Source organism: Lacerta agilis, chromosome 3 (genome assembly GCF_009819535.1).
Source record: "Lacerta agilis isolate rLacAgi1 chromosome 3, rLacAgi1.pri, whole genome shotgun sequence".
In the NCBI taxonomy this organism is placed as follows: Eukaryota; Metazoa; Chordata; class Lepidosauria; order Squamata; family Lacertidae; genus Lacerta; species Lacerta agilis.
In genome coordinates, this window is record NC_046314.1 from 104150513 (window position 1) to 104170847 (window position 20335).

Below are 20335 nucleotides of genomic sequence, written 5' to 3' on the forward strand. Positions count from 1 at the left end.
CACAGCGAAAATGTAGATCCACCATGTTTTGTAGATTACAAGATTGCAGCAATCTTGGCACATCCTCATTTTCCTTCAGATACTTTGTTGTACTTGACTCAACACTCATCTCCTCATTTGGTGATTTAAATGACTTCTGTCCCTGAAATAATGCTTTCTGGTCTTTATCGTAAGGTAAGGTCCATGGGGTGGCTGCTCGTGAGTAACCAGGCAAGACTCCAAACCGTCTTTTAAGAGGTTTATTGTGCAATGTGCATGCTATTCAGTGCGGAGCTACAAGTTCATGTCTGTATCAGTCACTCGCAGGATCCAGGAGTGGCCCCTTCCGGCTGTGACCCCAACATAAGAGTTTTGGTATCCCAAATCTCCGCCTCTCCTCCTTGCGTTTCACCCCTCTGTGCACTTGGGGCACCGGAAGTGGCGTGTCTCCCTCCTCGCCCGCTGAGCGAGGGGAGTGCAGGGTCTCTCCAACCTCCCCAGAGCCTCTGCTCTCAGGACCTGGAGCTGCCTGCCCCTCCCCACTGGAGAACTCGCTGTTTCCTCCGCTCGAAGAGGAGGTGCTGCTGGTCAGGTGGGGCCGGGGCTCTCTGTAACATCCCGAGAGCCCTTCCACCACCCTGCACTGTGCCGGGGACAGTTCCCTGACATGTAATTATGGACCAACTTAGTTACAGTCTGTATTCTGTCTCACCTTCCTACAATGACTCTGGACAGTGGTGGCAGCCACTTGTGGTGCTAAATCAGACAGCACAACAAGACAGCCTCTTGCTTGTTTCATCCACAGTACAGTTGCACCAGGAGTGCCCCAGAAACTTTTGACCAGCATGCAATTCATTCACATAAAACCATAGTTTGTTTTTAAACTATGTTTACTATGACATGAGAATCAGTCCAATGCCTCATTCATGAGGAGTACTCTTGCTAAAGTCAGTTACACTGCTGAAGCATGAGAAGTCTTATGGCAGAAGAACAAAAAAGTGGAAGAACAAAGGAAGATGAATTTGTATGGGAGAATAATTGTCAGATTAGAATGAGGAAGTATAGTTGGCATAGAGAGCTGGGGAACCTTGAATGTAAATAATTTGAGGTGCTGATTTTGAAGCAGAGACTGAATTGAGATCTCAGTGAAGACACTCTAACTGAAGTGGGAAAAGGTTCCCCAAAAAAGGGAGACGTCCAAATGCTCACCAGGCCATAAAATGGAAAAGGGGGAATTACCACATACCTCCCCCTCCACCCCCTTCAGCATTTGAAACATTGTAAAACAACATGAAATACAATGAGGAAGCTTTAAAAAAGGCATATATACCAGTTGCTGAAAGCTTTCCTTCCAGGGATTTGGGTGTTCATACTCTTCTGGATTTATCTGATAAAATTTACCAGGTTCAGGGTGCATCATTGGACGTGTATACTCAAATACTTCCATGTAGAGTCGTTTCCTAAACAAAGACACCCAGAATACAGAAGTGTGAATAGACTTTAACACAACAAAGGTATAAACCGGATGGATCAAAAATTACATTAAAAAATGGAAACCTGAAAGTAGTACTTTCAGCAATGTTCAAGCTGTTGCTAACTGTATATTTCCCACTGAACACAGCTGAGAAGCAAAGGGAGCTGCCTATTTTAAACAAGTCTGGGAAGTATCACTTAAGATAAAAGCATAGTAATTAAGAGTAACAATGTTTCCAGATGTGCACCGTTATTTGGGTAAGTGTCTAGGTGTGAGAAAAGTTTTAAACATGTGCTTAACAGCATAGGATTTTGCTGAACAGTGTCAAATTTAGCACATTTATCTCTTATATAAAAACGAATGATGTGCTCCATCTGGCATCCTTAACTGTATCCAGAGATACCTGACCAAGCTATGTACTAGGGATGGGGTTATCAGTGGCCCTCCAGATACAGTTTGACTCTAAGTCCCATCCCATCAGCTTCAGCCAACATGGTCCATGGTGGGAGCTGTAGTCCAGCAACATCCGGAGTGCCATGAGTTCCCCATCCCTGCCATATATTGAGCACACATATAATGGTATATGAAGGAGTGTGTTCTGCAAGAGTAAATGCCTAGGCATGCTCCTTAGCTGTTATTTGGAAACTACCCTCCTCCTGCAATCAAGGTCTGAACAGCAGCCCCAACTGCACACACTGGCATTCTATCCCACATGTTGCCTGGCTTGCTATGTGCTGGAATTCCTTAAGTTTGTAAACCTGGCACCTTTGTTACCATTTTAGGTACAAGGTGAAATCTGTCTTATTTCCAAGGCTTTTAGAGGCCTCTGATCTATTTTTTAATCTGCTCACCATTTTTGTGTTTTGTTTTAATGGCCCCTGGTTTGCTAATTTTATCTTTATCCTGCCTGTTGCTGTTTTTATTATGCTGCTTTACTCAATTCTTAGTTCCCTTGAACCATTCATAAATTGGAGGGTGCAAATCCTAAGACAAGTATTTTTACTGTTTCTTTGATGAAATAAGCAGGCTTTGACTGTTGGGTGGGAGGTGTCCCATTTTTAGACTTTTCTACTCATCAGACGGTCTCCATCAGTAAAACCCAAGAGTTAAAGAGATGGATGTATTTAAAATTTACTTGAACATGCATGCCTGATTCTAGAGCTTTTAGAGGGAAGAAGTTGGCAAGGAGTTGCATGGTAGCAGTAAGAAACGTAAAGCATATATATATGTGTGTGTGTGTGTGTGTGTGTGTGTGTGTGTGTATGTGTATATATATATATGTATATGTATATATATAGATCTGGTATTATTTACAAGGCTTGGAGCATAATTGGGGGTACTGAAAAACCTGAGCCAAGCAAAGCAAAAATCCACTTTGTGAATGGGAACATATGGCAAACAACATCTGCATATTTAAAAGTGTATTTTAACAATTATGCAGGCACAAATCAATTGTGCCAACTGCAAGCAAGAAAAGACTTGCCTCCATCATGGGCCGAGTGAATTTCACCTGCTCATCTTCAAAGGGTGAAGGGCAAGACCAAGGACAGGGGGCAGGGAGTACCACCTTTATAATCCTGGCACCAGAGGGAAACCACACTATTTCTGTTCCTGATGCCAGGCTTGAACTGTAATTTTTATTACATCTTTTGTAAGATGCTTTGAGAGCCTCTTCAGACTTTAATGTAGGATGGAAAGTATTCTAAATAAACAAAATTTTATGTAAGATGGCAGACTGCAAGAAGAACCCTATATAACCAGAATCGAAACAGGAGGCAGGAGCTACAGAAAAATAATAGTGCAACTTCAGGTGTGCAAAACAGAAATGTAATTCAAGTACCTGCTTTCGTTCAAAATAATTAGAAAACACATTCATGAATTCAATTTTTCTATTGTGCATGGCATATATAACATACCTCAGGATAATCAAAAATACCTTTTCACTTACCACAAAATTGGATCATTAGCCAGCTCACTGAAGCGCTTACATACACAAGCTGCTCTACAAAGATCTTGCTCCAGCAAGTATGAGAAGATTTTCAGAACCACTTCATCGGGCAACTTCTCTTGAAGATATTGTTCTGCAGGTGCTGCTATTAAATATAAAACACGAATAACATGACTGATGTTCACAACCTCTCTGGGGTATTTCCATCAAAATAGATCTTGGACTTTCTGTCTCTCAAAAATCAAGTGAATTACCTGAAACAGATTTACTTAGGCAGAAGTTTGACAAAAATCAATGTTATTCAAGTTTTCCATTTAAAGATACACATTTCATTTTCTAAAGAAAGTTAGGTTTGCAAGCTTTAATCAGTTTGGTAAATCAATCAATAAAAGTTTAACAGCATATTTCTATCCTCTCATTACTGCAACTGGATAAGCATGTGCCAGAACATATCACTGCTGTAGTAGATTTACACTTGTATGGAGATACTACTGCAGAACACTATACTAACATATAAAGGCAATGAATGATACGCGTCTGATTGACATGTGACTGCTACATCACGTATATCACAACGACCTGGAAGTGGCTGGCAAAGGGGGCAAAACAGGGCAGAATGGGGTGGAGGAGGCGTATGTGCACTCAGCCAACATATGTGGGGATCAGAAACCTAACTCCCATGCAAATCGGTCATTGCCTGTACTTATGTCAGTGGAACACTGCTAGTGCCAGAGGCAAAAATAAGAAGCAGGATGAACATGAAAATTTAAGAAGAGCCCCTCCTGCAGCTTCCAGCAAATGGTATTCAAAAGCATACAACCTTCAACCATGGAGGCAGAACATAGTCATCATGGCTAGGAGCCACTGATAGCCCCCCTCCTCCACAAATGTTGAATCCTCTTTTAAAGCTATCCTAGTTAGTTGCTATCAATGCTTCCTGTTTTGGTGAATTCCACAGTTTAACTATGGGCTGTGCGGAAAAGTTTTTTGTCTGTCCTAAACCCTCCAATACTCAGCTTCATTGGGTGCCCCTGTTTGGAATACGTCCGTCTTGGGAAGCAATGGGAGAGTGTACTTTTGGGGGTGAAATTCACACTTTATTTTAAGGGTAGCTTCATTTCCTGACTTTGGATCAAAACTGATTTAACTTTATGTACACTGTACTGAGTACAATTACAGATGCAAATTAGAATTCACGTTAGCTTTTCTATCCCTCAATTCACTCCTTCTCAATATCTGCAAACAGGTCAAGAGAGTGGGCTAAAAAGCAACAAGGGTATGCTGTAATGTCTAGGCTGATATTCAGTGAGCCAAGATGAATGTAAAAATCTTAGCATGGGTCAAATCTGATCGTTTTGCCTATTCAATTTTAAACATGTATGCGCAAAAGATTCAGAAACTATTAAGATGCAGAATGGAAGTGAAAGGGCAGTATTGTGTATTTTGGCCTTACACTCTAAGCTCAGGCTTCCTCAAACTTGACCCTCCAGATGTTTTTGGCCTACAACTCCCATGATCCCTAGCTAGCAGGACCAGTGGTTAGGGGTGATGGGAACTGTAGTCTCAAAACATCTGGAGGGCTGAGTGAGGAAGCCTGCTCTAGCTACTCCCTGAAGTCTAGCATGAAGTCTCTCAACTGTGATCTCTCCCTCTTTTTTAAAAAAAGAATACATGTTAGTCTTCACAGTGGGATGTTTCCTGTCTCCATAGCAACCGGAGGCAGACAGGTTCTACAGTTTGAAGGATAGACTAAAGTACTGTTCCTTATGAAGAACGTCACTTTTTTCTAACTACATATATTTACACGTAAACTCAAGGAAACTGAGTTTAAAAGAAATTATATACCGGTAGATACAAGTGGGACCTATTGTTCCTATTATTTAATGAAAAGAATACGCTTTGCAGGAGGATTGCAAATTCCAATCACCACCATCCTAGTTAGCAATATGCTTTCAGGGAGTTCCTGCCATGCCTGTCAGGAATACACAATATTAAGTACTTCTGAGGGTGGGAAAGAAAATCACAAATATGGCAAGAATTTGGTTATTCATAAAAGTAAGTATTCATTACAGGAGTGTGATTGAGATACAACTTTTAATAATTTACCTCCACTGTAGAATTCTACTTAATTTTTCAAATGCCATTTATTTTAGCTGAACACTAATTAATTCACGTGTGTAGGAAAAGAATATCACTGTGTCCCTCTGCTATGCTTGCAGCAGCAACCATCAGTTACTTTAGATCAGTGTTAGAAACTGAGATATGAAAGCTAGGAGCTAAATGGCACCTTAGAGCATTCTTACAAGAGTCTCTTCTCCTGTCTTCAGAGAGTGGTCGGAAGTGGGGAAGCAGAAAAAGGTCCTCCTTCCCTTCCACTCTGCAGACAAGCCCTAGATTCTCCCCATACCCATTTCCTTCATATAAATATATCTTTTTGGCACCACAATTAACACATACTACAGGCCTATACAACTGATGCCAGAGACACCTTGAGTGTCCAGTTTGCAAACAAATTTTGGAGTGGGATCACTGAAGGCCACTGAAGCTTTCAATGATCCCACTCCCAAATTTGTTCCAATTTTAAGCATCACTGTGAGAGTCTGAGGTAGGTAACACTTTAACAAGCACTACTTAAACCGTCATAATTAACTGGCTAGTATATTTCAAATTAAAAGCACATCATACATTAAAAGTACATTAAACAAGACGACTAAAACCTAAACAAAATATGTCGAGTTTAAAAGAATACAAAGAAAGTTTTATGCATGTTTTACTTGGGAAGAAACCCCATTGAACTCGGTTAGGATTTAATTCCGAGTAACAGGCAGATCCATATCAGGGTTGAAAGCAACCATTTTTTCCTAAATGATGCCCAAATTGCTTCTTTTGTGTCATATATTGCATTTTATTGTATTACAGTTTGAATTTCTTAACATTGTAAAGCACAGTGCATTACAGTTGCTAAACAGACAGAAAAATCATTAAGTGGTCCACCAAGATGCTCAGCAGTTTTCAAATGGACTCTGGATGGGAAGTTCTCCTTCCATATCCCACATGTGTGAAATTCCACCAAAGGTTTAAACTCTCCTTACCCAGCCCCTTATTGGAGCCTCCACTTCTACACTGAAGGTGAGAGAGAAACGCCAAAACATACAAGCTATCACAATGCATGCTCTCTCTCTCTCTTTGCAAGCAGTCACCTGATTTCTCCTCCTCTCCTCTCAGGATACCCCCCTCCTCTGCAGACTGTCCCTGACATTTTCAGAATTTGCTCCAGGAGCAGACAAGCCCATTCCTCCAGCAGTTTCAAGGAGGACTGACAGGGGTGGGAGGGAGAGTTTCACAACTCACTTGAGGAAAGAGCCAGGCAAGGCAGCGTGAGCTTTGCTCCCTGTCCGTTTTCAGTGGATGAGATGAGAATGGGATGGAAGGAAAAGGTAACTGTATTACTAGCCTAAGGGCAGCCAATCTGAGGGGAAACTCTGCCTTTCTGCAAGGCCAGCTGAGAGGTAGCACCTAATAGCTTGCCTGATGCTGCAGTGATCTCTTGGAACTTTAGCGGGAAGGAATTTCTCCTCCCACACCCTCAGCGCCAGGCTTTCTCTGACCAGCAAGGCCAAGTCCTGTTTTATATGCCAGAATCCCCTGAATCTCTGTTTTGTTTTTATATGCCTTTATGCTGCTGTTTATTGGTTTTAGGTTGTGTTTTAATTTTTTTAAAAAAAAAATATTGTACACAGCTTACAGATTTTTTAAAAATATTAAGCTGTTTATAAATACTTTCAAATAAATAGAGATTATTACCACCTCAGTAATAAGTTTTGGGGAGTTTCATGTTTGGTCACTCTCCTACATAAATCAACTCACTCACTACAAGTCGAAAATAAGTATGGCAAGGCAGTGGCCGGACTGAAACATTTCACCTCAACACACTAGTTTTCCATGTGTAAGGATTTTCTTCACAAAGGAGTTCCCTGACAACCTGCAGTGTCAAACAGCACGGTTCACATTTTTTTTTAGTGTGACAGCTGCCTGGACTCAGGCCTCTTTCCTAACCCTGAGTTACATACAGAGTCAAGCTATGTAGTTTTACTTCCAAAACTAAGGCCAGCTGTGGGCAGATGGACATGGCTTGGGGTAAACTGTCTTGTGGGTCAAATTAGGACCCCTGCCAGATCAAATAAGGCTAGTGCCTGAAATCCTATAGTTTATACAGGTTTGCTGTTACACTCCCTTTTAGAGACAACTAAAGCAATTAAATATCATCAAACTTCTTAGCATAATCCAAAATGTTTCTAATCATCCATATGGGGATAAAGTAATTTGTGTGGGTGCAGTGGAATACAGTAACTGATAAAAAGAACATAGGTAAAAATCACACATGCCAGAAACACTTCCAGAGGGACACCATGTAAAATAATGATAGAATGTATGAGCAAAGGTGGACGAGCTGGAATACTCAGCCAGATTTGTGGGGTAGAAATAATAAAATTAATTAATTAATTAATTAATTAATTTCATTGTCGCCGTCGTCTTTAAGGAACAAGATATAATGGTCATAACACAAATTTTGTATCATCCATTCATTGCATTTATAGTCCACCTTTTTCTCTGAGGAGCTCAAGGTGGCATACATGGTTCTCCCAATCCTTATCTATTCCCACATAACAACCCTGTGAGAAAAACAGCTCGTACTGGAAGGGGTAATCTCTCGAGTCACACAGTACAGGTTGTGAAAGATTCTACAAGTCACCAGCCCCTTGAACCGGGTCCACCTACCCAGAAGTGTGCAGGCAGGAAAAGTAGCTACCAAAAGACACCACTTTTAATGGTGTGTAGAAATGAGACTACCATTTTCCTATCTAGTTCAAAGTCATTGTTAGGTTTCTCCTGCATATAGCTCGTGCCTCCCCCAATCTAGCCCCAGGTGTCAATTAAAAAACCCCTCTCCTCTTCTGCAAGGTGAAATGGAAATAAGCCTGTACATACATCTGTACACCCACTGTCTCCACAAGTAGCACAACAACCTGATGTATTCTTCAACGAAACCATTTCTGAGAAAAATCTTTTTGAGACCATAAAAACTCACTTATGAAAGTCAAATGACAGTAGACAAGGAAATAAGATTACCATTACCATCCCAATTACTTTCTTAAGTTACAAATTATTCAATTAAAACAGAAAGTTGGGAGACTTTCTTTGCCCTCTCCCTCAAACAAAAAAAGACATTACCTGACAAATCCTGTGATTTTCCAGATACTCTAGCACGTTTTGCTCGATGACCAAAGTTCTCTGTAGCTGAAGTAGAGGCACCCTGAAAAGTTTTAGAAAAGTAAAATTAGATTACACAAAGTTCTTCTAATGCATGTTGCACATGGTCAATCCTTACTCCTTTTCCTGCTTTAACCCCAAATAAAAAATCCTCCACAGCCACCACTGGCCTTCTCCCCGTGGACTGTATTGTGCCTGTTGTGCTATGCAATTACTTCAGAAGGCATGGTTATTCATTTTTAAATACCTCCATGCTGCTCTTTGTAGGGCAAGCTGTTCTTTTAGGTAAAAGAGTTTTTCTGCGAAGTTGGTATGGACTATTTTGTGCACCAGGACCAGATTCTTCTGCAACCATATCTGCAGGTACATCATCATCTATCAAGAAACAAAAGAAGAAAAACTGTTACAAGATTGCAACTTACACACACACAATTTCATTCAAGTCACATCAAGCCCAAAAGGCGCAGTGAAAATTTTATAACCATCTTGGTGAAATATGCTATCTAATTACAGTGGTGCCCCGCTAGACAAAAATAATTCGTTCTACGAGTGTCTTCGTAGAGCGAATTTTTCGTCTAGTGAAGCGGCAATGTAGCGCGGAGGTTTTCGTGCAAAAAACAATAATTTCGTCTTGCGAGGCAGCCCCATTGACATTTTCATCTTGCGGGGCAGCCTTCCGCTAGCGAATGCCTTTCGTCTAGCGAGTTTTTCATCTAGCGAGGCATTCGTCTAGCGGGACACCACTGTACATTTTGTTGTCAGGATCATTTTTAATTTTCCTGAATTCTTATGTAAGTATGCTTTACACATTAACTGTGAAATGGTTCTCATAAATACAATGATCATTTAGTGAAAAAAACAAACTCCAGAATGTATAAGTGCTACATACTAGACTTGCCTTTTCCATCAAACTCAAGGTAATTGTGCAACATAAAACACAAACCTTCCCCCATGGTGTCTTTAAAATACTGACAGCAATATTTTGCAGCAAGTGCAGCACAAGTCAAGAATATCGACAAGATAGAGCCACTCTAATATATTGTACACAGTATGTGTTGCCAACATGTCACCTGCAGCTGTCATGGCACCCATGAGGACTTCCCCTGGTGTCTGTGAAGCCTCTAAGCTCCCACTGTCTCATTTCCCCCTTCTCTGTGAAGAAGGTGATGAAGATAGTTATTGTTTCCCCCTTGAAAAGAACATAATACTGAAGGAGTACGCTGGAGCACTGATACTCTCCTGCACTTCATCCAGATCTATGTCCTTTTCAGAATTCACATCAGAAGCTAAAAAGAAAGAGCAACTAAGAAGGTAGAAGGAAAAGGAGGGTGATCTGGAAGGAGGAAAACAGATTGGCTAAGAGGGAGAAATTAGGATGGAACAGGATCAGTGAAATGGAGAGGGATAATGGAATGTGAAAGAGAAGGCAGGTGCACACACAGTTGGTTCCAGTAAAGTGGATTGTCTTGAAACTGCATCATTTATTCAGAGAATCCCCACCCTATAACCACCATCAAATCACAGATCACACCTAAGTCTGCTGAATCTAGAAATCTTTCTATATCGAATTTCAGTACCTATTCTTTTGAGTACAAGTTTCATATATGTACTCTTTTCTTAAAATAATAAAAACTACCAATCTATTTGTGCAGCAAGCTAATCATAATAAAATTAATACCTAATGAAGCTTTAACAGTCATTTATGCATGTTAAATGACTAAACAATACATTACTTTTCAGTAGTTATACCTGTTCTGCATGGCCTATTAAATCATCTAGGTTATCAATTATCAAGTTTTTCACCTTTGTTCAATCTCCCACATACACTTAGCAGCAAATGCATGTGTGTCACTAAATGCATGGCAGAACAACAGCCAATCTCAGTGCCCAAGTAGTGATTTAATTTTCCAGACATGTTATCTGCATTCATATTTTGCATTAGATATATTATGTAAACATAATGCATTTCATAAGTACATATAAGAGCTCCAGTATATTATGACTAAGTCCTTTGAAAAGGGGCCTGAACATTACACTCATGTACAGAAGGTAACAGGGACGCAGGTGGCACTGTGGGTTAAACCACAGCGCCTAGGGCTTGCCGCTCAGAAGGTTGGCGGTTCGAATCCCCACGACGGGGTGAGCTCCTGTTGCTCGGTCCCAGCTCCTGCCAACCTAGCAGTTCAAAAGCACGTCAAATGCAAGTAGATAAATAGGTACTGCTCCGGCGGGAAGGTAAACGGCGTTTCCGTGCACTGCTCTGGTTTGCCAGAAGCGGCTTAGTCATGCTGGCCACATGACCTGGAAGCTGTATGCCGGCACCCTCAGTGAATAAAGCGAGGTGAGCGCTGCAACCCCAGAGTTGTCCGCGACTGGACCTAACGGTCAGGGATCCCTTTACCTTACTGTAATGTGTAAACACACCTCTAAATACAAGCAGTATCAGGTAACAGAAGATTCACAGTCCAGGCAAGCACACAATAAACATTTCCAGCACTCTCCACTCCAGGACTGGGATGGGGGTAGGTGGAAAAATATCTCTGCTATCCTGAACTCATGTTTATCTATAGTTGCAGCACTTATCTATTCTTCCTAACAAGAACCAGTGCTGAAAAGAGCACTTTTGATTCTGAACTTTGAAGCTCAAAATCATGGATTTCATAAAATAGAAGGTTTAAGTAAACTATAAAAAGCTTCTTAATTGTATGTATTTTCAAGCATTCATCAAATTTATTTTATTTAGCAAAGACAACAGAGGAATCCACGGCAAATGAGAAGCAAGGATTCGGTGGGCTTGTCACCACACTGGAGGATAAATATGCTTGGCATACTGCCAGATAACCCATGAAGATGTTCTGAAATCTGCAACATTTGGAAATACTTTTCTACCATCAAGCCCCAAGAGTGGGTCCTCTTTAGTAGTAACTACCGTAGCTAAATGTAGTAGCAATGCTATCATCACTAAAATTACTACCTTTGAATCTTTGTGAATTGGCATTAAGAATATTATTTTAAAACACTGTTTATTTTTAAAATGAAACATTTCACATAATTTGAAAAAGAATATATTTATTAAGAGGTCTGTCACTTTCCCTCATAATTGCCCATTTCCCCTGCTATTTTTAAAAGTTCTTTCTCACAAGTTAGCCTGGGGGAGAAATAGGGCATTCACATATCTGTGTATGCTATAATAAACTTCCATTACATCATCCAGAACTGGCCATTGTACAAAGCCAGAAAATACTTTGGTGGAATGGGAAGGGTGGAGCAAGAGAGGATTCTTCTCTGTTAAGTTTTTCCAGATTCAGCAGAGGCATAACATAAAACACAGGTTAGCCAGAGTACACATTTAAAATCTGTTGTAAACCAGTGAGGCAAGTATTTGGGAGAAGACAAGCACTATGTCTAGACTAGAACTAGGGGACCAGCTGAACGCAGGATTCCCAATCCTGCGGGGTTGCCTGTAACATGAAAAGCAGAGGCTGGAATACATTTCAAGGAAAGAAGTAGCTTTCTCTCATTGGTACTTTCCCTTTGAAATCTCTCATTTGGCTGCAGAGAAAGGGTTGCAGAAGAAAACCAAAAGGCAGGAGAAGCAGCTAATACTACCTCCACAGTTCCCTACAGAAAATGTTCTGCTACACTGGAGGTAACCAGGTGACTGGGAATCCCAAGTTGTCTGCCAAACGTATCCTTCTACCTTCATATCCCTTGCCCAGAGTCAGATAATTTTGTGCTGATAAGCCTTTTGATTAACCAGACGCTTTAATGATTATGTGTGTTTTTAAAAATTAGTATTTTCATATTATAGGCACACATGACCTAACAGATTTGTGATTTTTAACCCTGCAGATAGCACAAAGTTGCCGGGTTAGAAGCCTTCAACGGTGCTGTTGATAAGGGTATTGGATTCAGTTTTAAGAGTGTTTAAGTATGTTGATTTAAATCTTTTTTTTAAAAAAAGTATGTTCACTATCATTCATTTTCTTTTAAACAGAATTACAATTTTGATTTAAAAAATATATACGCATACTTTGTGTTTAGAACAGTTATCATTACCTGGTTGCACCATTCACAGCACTCATAAGCATGCATTGAGTGGTGGTGGGGATATCAGTCTTTATTATTTTCATTTGAATACCAGAGGTCTTAGCATGTTATCTAATATACATACTAATATTTGTCCAGTTACCATGAGATGTCATCTCATGACCAGCTATCTTTTACATGTTCTGTGTTACATGTGGGTATGCTGCAGGTTGTGTTCCTGGATTTGTGACTTTAAAGCATGACCCAGTGTTGCTGCTATTTTATATGTCTTCTAAGCAAGGCCCATAAGAAGGAATTGTCATTGTACAGGATGGGCTCTAAATGACTGAGAATGAGTGGTTTTAGCTAGGAGCTATAGGCAACATCAAATAATGTTCTGTCACTGCAACTCTGGTGTGTTCCATAACAGATTACTTCTGAGCACCAGTCTGTTTTTGATAACATGCTGCTTCACTTACACTGGGTAGGTATTTTAGTGTAAGAAATGGCTTGTACAAACCCTCAAGTTGTAAGTATGTCTGATGCATTTGAACAGATGTGGTGGTATGGCTTGACCAAAGACTGGGGATGAGGAACCTGTTGCCTTCCAGATATTGTTTGACTACATTCCCATCATTCCTGCCCACTAGCCATCCAGGCTGGAACTGATGGGAGTTGGGAGCCCAATAACCTCTGAAGGACTGCAGGTTCCCTATTCCTGTTATATGACAATGAATTTTGTGGTGTCTGCTCTACGAGAGCTGGAAACATGCAAGCTATGTGCAGGTGCTGCTTACATATCCACTATGTAGCTGCACAGTCATCTCAAGAAAATGAACCTGCAGCATGGCCTGGTCTAGGCTCAGACTGATGGTGTGGTGGAAGTTTTAAGGAAACTCCATCCAGAGGATATGGGTATCATAAATGTATCTCAGGTAGAAAATATTTAAGGGACAGACCCAGCAGAGCAACTCAGGATTGTAGAGGATTGTTTCTAAACTTCAAATAAAGTTTAGGATAATATTCTGGTCCCAATCTTGTTTCACTTCCTCCATCTCCCTTAAGGACAGCAACTAGAAGACAACTTGCAATAAATTAAGAGTATGCCTGCTGGAATACAGAAATTTTGGAAGCACTGGGCACATGAAGTTCTCTTTAAAAAGAAGAGAAACATAGGTTTCCATGTTGTACAATTTACTAAGTGTTACCTATAGCAATATGTGATACTAGAGTATCAAAATGGAATAAGCAAGCAATGTAGTAGGCCACTAGGCCTCCTGCCTGAGTTTTAATTTTAATTTAAATGATTTAAAAAAACCTTGGGGAGGCAAGCTTCCAGCCACCTTGCTTCCTTCTCAGAGGCATTCTTAGAATAGGACAGAAAGAGGACAAGGCAGCTAGAGCTACCACTCTACTTTCCAAGGTGCCAAGCTAAGCAGCCTATTGTGGGTGTGCATATGGCTTGTTGTTTTTAACAGATAAGCGGAAGGAGAAATAGGGGGCCCATTCTGTCTTACAAGGTTTTGTGGTGTTTTGTTTTGTTTTGAAGGGGGGAATGTTGTCTAGGCTAGTGTTTTTCAACCACTGTTCCGCGGCACACTAGTGTGCCGCGAGATGTTGCCTGGTGTGCCGTGGGAAAAATTGAAAAATTACTTTATATATAGTCAATATAGGCACAGAGTTAAATTTTTTAACATTTTCTAATGGTGGTGTGCCTCGTGATTTTTTTCATGAAACAAGTGTGCCTTTGCCCAAAAAAGGTTGAAAAACACTGGTCTAGGCTGGTTATTTTTGTTTGTTTGTTTGTTTTTGAGAAGAGGAAGGAATGCCCATGACAGTTTCTTAAAGTTCAAAATGTGCCCATAGGGCCAAAAATATTAGTGACACCTGAACTGAATATATGAAGTTGGCTTTGAGCAACTTAGACCACTGATTATTTAGCACTACTCATCCCAACTGTCAGCAGCTCCCAAGGTACACCCCAGAGCTCAAAATAATTTAAAAAACGCTTCCCTTCTCTTTTATGCATAAAATATTTTTTCCTATTTTCCTTTAGAGGTTTGATACCTTTAAAAGCTGCATGATAGGTATAGATGACTTCTGATTAATTTGCATGGGGATTCCCACTTATATATTTAACTGTTTTTATTACATTTTGTACATCTTGTTGTGTGGAAAGCAATTAAATAATAATAATTTTATTGATATTATTATGCTCCTAAAGGCTTATAAGAGCTATGTTTCTTGCCTTGCAGTAGACACAGTGGACTTTGAAAGATTCAAGGATATGGTATCAAGCAGCACAGAAATATACTTGATAGGAGGTAAAATACTCCTGTTTGCTAGAGTAGAAAGACCCAACTAACCCTATGAGTGGTATACCCAACTCAAATTAACGTAATGGGAGGGTATCTGCCCATCATACAGCTTTTAAAGGCATCAAGGTTTTGTAAAGGGGGAAAGTAGTAAAATGGAGGGAAAGAGGGACAAAAAGTTATATGTAGCAAAGAAATTTAAAAACAGACTCTGCATGAACAAAATTACAGAAATCAAGGGTGGAATCTTTGCTCGGATTTATGGTTAGTCATGATAAAGGACACTCAGCAAACAGAAGTCAATGCTATAGAATCAAGAAGTGCTTTGATTCCCCACAACTTATCTTCCTCTTCCCTTGCCTGGCTTTATATTATTTCAAACAATATTTTATAATTAGGATGACTGTTAAATGTTTTCCAGTGCTGGTACAGGTAAAAATATTTTAATTATTGTCTGAGGTGGAATGTGTATTGTATTATATAATATGTAGACCTTGAATATACTTATTATTAACTCTGCTAACCTTGTAGTTTAAATAGTCACAAAATCCAGCACTGATAAATAATAATAAAGTGTAGGTTAATGAATGAACAGTCTTTAAGTTATGAGTATGTAGGTGCTAAAGCTGAAAATAATCTTACCTTTGAAAGCCCGATTTCGAAGTCTAGATCTAACACTCCAGCCTTAAGGTCATTTACACCCTAACGCTATGCATATTTCTTCAGATATTAAGTCCTACAATACAATAGGGTTTATTTCTAGGCACAAAATTGCTGCACTATCTGGGCATATGTAAGTTTCATGGAAATAAATAATAAATTTATTATTATCAATTTACCATGGGGTGGAACGTTAGCAGGCTAGGAAGGACTTGCTCACAAATTTATTGACAACTGCACAAATTATTATAGCTAAGAAGTGGAAGGGGCAAGGTGAATATAAAATGGAAGAATTGTATAAAAAGGTGTGGGATATAGCTGTTAATGATAAATTAACATGTGCAATTAAGGTAGGACAGGGAATATGCAGGAGAAATGCTTTTGAGGAGATACAGAAGTATTTGTAGAATTTGATACTGTTAAAATGGAAAAGGGTCAAACCATTGCAAGAGGTGTTGAAATTTTGGGAGGTTGAATAGTAACAGTGGAATGGTCTCAGGGGTGGGGTGCACATTTTTATTTTTATTTATTATTACTACTTTTTAAAAAATTGGAAGGAAAAGCTTTTAGTAGTAAGATACCAAGCCAGCTCTTTTGTTGCCAAGAACACAGAGTAAGACCAGAACTGCTGCAAAGCAGTGCTCCAGAATCAAAATCTGTGCTCAGTGGCATCAAAAGCTGCTGAGAGGTCAAGGAGAATTACCAGTAACAGGGATGCATTTCTCCTGTCTCTCTCCCAACAAAGGTAACCATACACAGCAGCCAAAGCAGTTTCTGTGCCAAAACCAGTCCTAAGCCCCAATTGAAATGGATCTAAAAAAAATCAGTTTCCTCCATGAGCACCTGGATTTGGTACTTTAAGGATGTCATCTGAACTGATGCGTGATCCCAGTACAAAAAAAAATTGCTTAGTGTACAGGTGTTTTTATTCCTCTGAATCCTGTTTTAGAACTAGGCTTTCTGAGTTCAGAAATGAACAATTAACATTCTATGGTCAATTCAAGAGCGAAAGAAAACCATAAGAGGAGAATTACAGCCACTCTCACATTGGATTATTTATGAGATATCAATAACAAGCTGATAATAGAAACCACAATACAGTAAAGACTTCTTTAAATTTTATCCCATGCATAATCCAGCTTTCCTATTTCTCTTTTTTTTCTATATCTGATGTACATCAGGAGTACAAACTAACTATCTGGGATGAGTATCAACCACCCCAGGCAACCACCCTAGCATGTGAAATGCTCACAAGCAAGGTATGAGTTTACCATTATCTACTATCAGAGGTCTACTGCCCCGGACTATTCCATTTTCAGCTACCTCTCCCCTCACCCCACAAGTTCTTCATTAAGCAATCCTTCCAATGATGAACTCTGATATGAATCATATAGATATATTTAATATTAAATAAAAATGGCTACAGAAAAACTCATTTCATTTACCAATGCAAACCTTTGTGTCTCTTTGACTGTAGTTTCATGCTCTTAGCTGCAGTGGCTTCCCAACTCTAGCCCAGAGCTTTCCAAACTTTTCATGTTGGTGACACGCTTTTTAGACATGCATCATTTCATGACACAGTAATTCAGTTTTACTAGCAAACCAGAGGTTACCGTAAATTAACCTCTTCCCAGCCGCAGGAGGACTGCGGGGAGCATTCACGCAACACACTTACACACTGTAGCCAACACACTAGCATGTCGCGACACACAGATTGGAAAGCTCTGCCCTAGCCCCTTCACCTTCAACTACACCCTGCAGGGATTATCACTGATATTCATCTTCAGTACCTGCAGTCAAGCACAGAACATACAACAATCACTTGAAACTCATTTATATCATGAGAGGACTTCCAGTTTTTATATCCGGATCATATTTTCAAAAGATAAACTCAGCAACACCAGGGATATCCTTGCATAGAATGCAGCTACAAATGAAAGAAGGCAGTTTCGGAATCCCAAATTTGGAATTATATTACTATGCTTACCTACTGTAAAGTACTAAATATTGGAATCCCACTGCTGGCCCCAATTTTCCAGTGTGGGCAACCCTAGAATATATGTACATAGCATCTTCGGTTGGTTGGACCATAATAGGATCTAAGTATCTGGAATCTCAGGTGACTCTCTGGAAACAATTAAATCATTTAGAAGAACATGGAATATATTGGCTAATAAAAACAAATCTGATCCATTTTCACATACTAAACTTACTCTGTGGGTAAACCCCACTAAATACTAAGAATTGCAAAAAAAGATGATGATATAGAAAAATTGGATAGAAGCAGGTGTATCGACATTAGACCAAGTGATAGATAGGGAAGTTGAATTTTATACTTTTGCTATTTTTAAGACAAAAATACCATCTATCAGATGTAGCCCAATGGCAATACCTTCAATTACAACATCTCCTAACAAGTGTGTTTGGGCCATCAGCCCTTTCAGCTTGCGAGATAACCAAGATATGTGAGCAATTGGACAACTCATTCAAAAATAAAAAGCCAGCAATTATTTTTTATAGATATCTATTAACAATACACAAGTTCAATATGCAGACTGTAAGAGATGATTGGAAACATATGTTTGTACACTGTTCTTTACTTAATAAGTTGTGGGAGAAAGTGCTTGACAGTGTAACTATGACTCCGCAGAAAAAGTTAAATCTTTCAGCGGGGAATATTTTCTTGAACTATATACCTTCAGTATGGAAATTATCAACGAGATAACGGAAATGGATTTTCCAGGCCCTAATATTGGCCAAGAGATTGATATTGAGCAACTGGAAAAATAAAGATATGGTACTCTTCAATCAATGGACTGACAATATGACATCAATCACAGTTTATGAACGGACTGCTTACAGGCATAGATTCTGTATGGATAAATACATTAACACTTGGAATGAGTTCATGCAAAATGTAGTAGGCCATTAGCATTTACATAAGCACTAGGACAATAACACCATACCAATTTATACAAGAATGTATGGAAATATTGTATATTGCTCTCTTTTTTTTTGCATATTTTCACTTTTATATGCATCTTTGTTGCTGTTGTTTTTCTCCCTCTCACTTTTCCTTCTTTTTTCTGTATCACTGTTTTTCTTTTATCTAAAATCACCTTAATAAAATATAATATATATATTTTTAAGTATCTCATCTGTTGCCCACTTACTCCCCAGCTATTTCCTTCTGGCAGCTTCAGGCAATTCAGAAACAGAAAAATGCTACTGCACTCATGCCCAGGTTGTGGTTTTCCCAGAGGCATCTGCTTAGTGCCTGTGAAAACAGAATACTGAACTACATGGATCTTTGGTTTGCTCCAGCAGAGCTCTTCCTATGTTCTTAATGGCAATTAACTGTTCTTAGCTGCTGACCACTTGTGGTTTAGGCATCACTGGCTCCCCCATATTGTGTTACCGGCCCTTTCATTCAAAGAGATAGAAAACTGAGATTCTGAGCAAGGCTGCCCTCGGATAAATAGGTGAGGAGTGTCCTTCCCCCCGCCCCCACAATGGTTAGTTTTATAATGTTGACAAGTTTTGTGGCTTATGCAGGTTAGAAAAACTAAACAATGATACTGGCCAACTGCATCTAGACTCTCCAAGCAATGTTCATAAAAGGGGGCCCCAGTGCTACCTCTCTAATTCAGGGTGAACGGACTTCAGGCTTGTGGGATCAACTTTGGTTTTTACTAGAACCCCGATACCCAACACCCAGAGTAAAAGAAATACAGTTAGAATTAAAGAATTCCAAACAAAGTAATTTGTTTAAAGTACCAGAACTGAACTGAGCACACCATCCTTCCACACAAAAATCCACTCTTTCTTTTCCTTCCTGGGTTTCATTAGTTTTGGCTGGTAAATCTTGCACAGTGGCAGTGGTGGGGGGTGTACTGCTATTATTAAACAACGGAAAGCAAAAAAACTACGCTGGTCTACTGGAAGTCACACTAGAGTAGAGGTATGATGAAGGTATATCAGCATCAATGGGTAGATTTGCTGCTTTGCTACCACAGAATGCTTTGCTACATGGTTCTGGACAAATTATTTGTGTTTTTGTTTTTGAAAATATAGTTATAAATACAACATTATCCAGTTTTGAAACCTGACCTTTCATTGCCTCAATATAAAGCTGTGTTCAGCTGATTTTTATCTAGAACAAATGACAAAGTAAAAACTGAAAAAGAAAAGTCAAAGGCATGCTACTGTTTTTTTGTTTACTTTGTCCTGCCTCACTTTAAGATAGTACACACAACACCAAGCTTAGCTCAGTGTCCTCTTCATTTCAACATGTGAGACAGGTGCCTACTCTACCACCCATAAGGCCAGCCTTGATTCTGAGTGTATGAACAAATCTCTTAGCAGCACAAATATACTTTCAATGATTTGGAACAGACATTCCAATATGAAATTAAGATTTAAAATCCCATCTTATATTTTAGAAAAGCAGCATAACAGTGCAACCCTAACTAGGCAAACTAATCTAAAACACCTATATAAGAACTTTAAATATGATTTTTCAGCTTTAATATGTAACCAAAATCAAGGGTCAGTCCCTAAAAACCATTGTTAAGGAAACAGGCCATTGATCTATGTGCTTCCTGGCCACCACCCTAAACCATGGTTAATAGTTATGTCTAGCATACTGACAAACTGTCA

General features: G+C 39.5%; 1 protein-coding gene across 2 annotated transcripts in view; it reads right to left on the reverse strand.

Moving 5' to 3' along the window:
* FBXO11 (F-box protein 11) overlaps positions 1-20335 on the reverse strand; it is a 67490-nt gene that overhangs the window by 20623 nt on the left and 26532 nt on the right. The window contains exons 2-5 of one of the 2 annotated variants that reach the window (XM_033145061.1): positions 8920-9047; positions 8634-8715; positions 3402-3543; positions 1310-1439 (exon numbers count right to left, since the gene is read on the reverse strand). In XM_033145061.1, the coding sequence (XP_033000952.1) occupies positions 1310-1439; positions 3402-3543; positions 8634-8715; positions 8920-9027 (462 nt within the window). In that variant the 5' untranslated portion in view covers positions 9028-9047. Of the gene's footprint in view, positions 1-1309; positions 1440-3401; positions 3547-8633; positions 8716-8919; positions 9048-20335 lie in introns of both variants that reach the window. The other variant, XM_033145060.1, reaches the window with a different exon arrangement.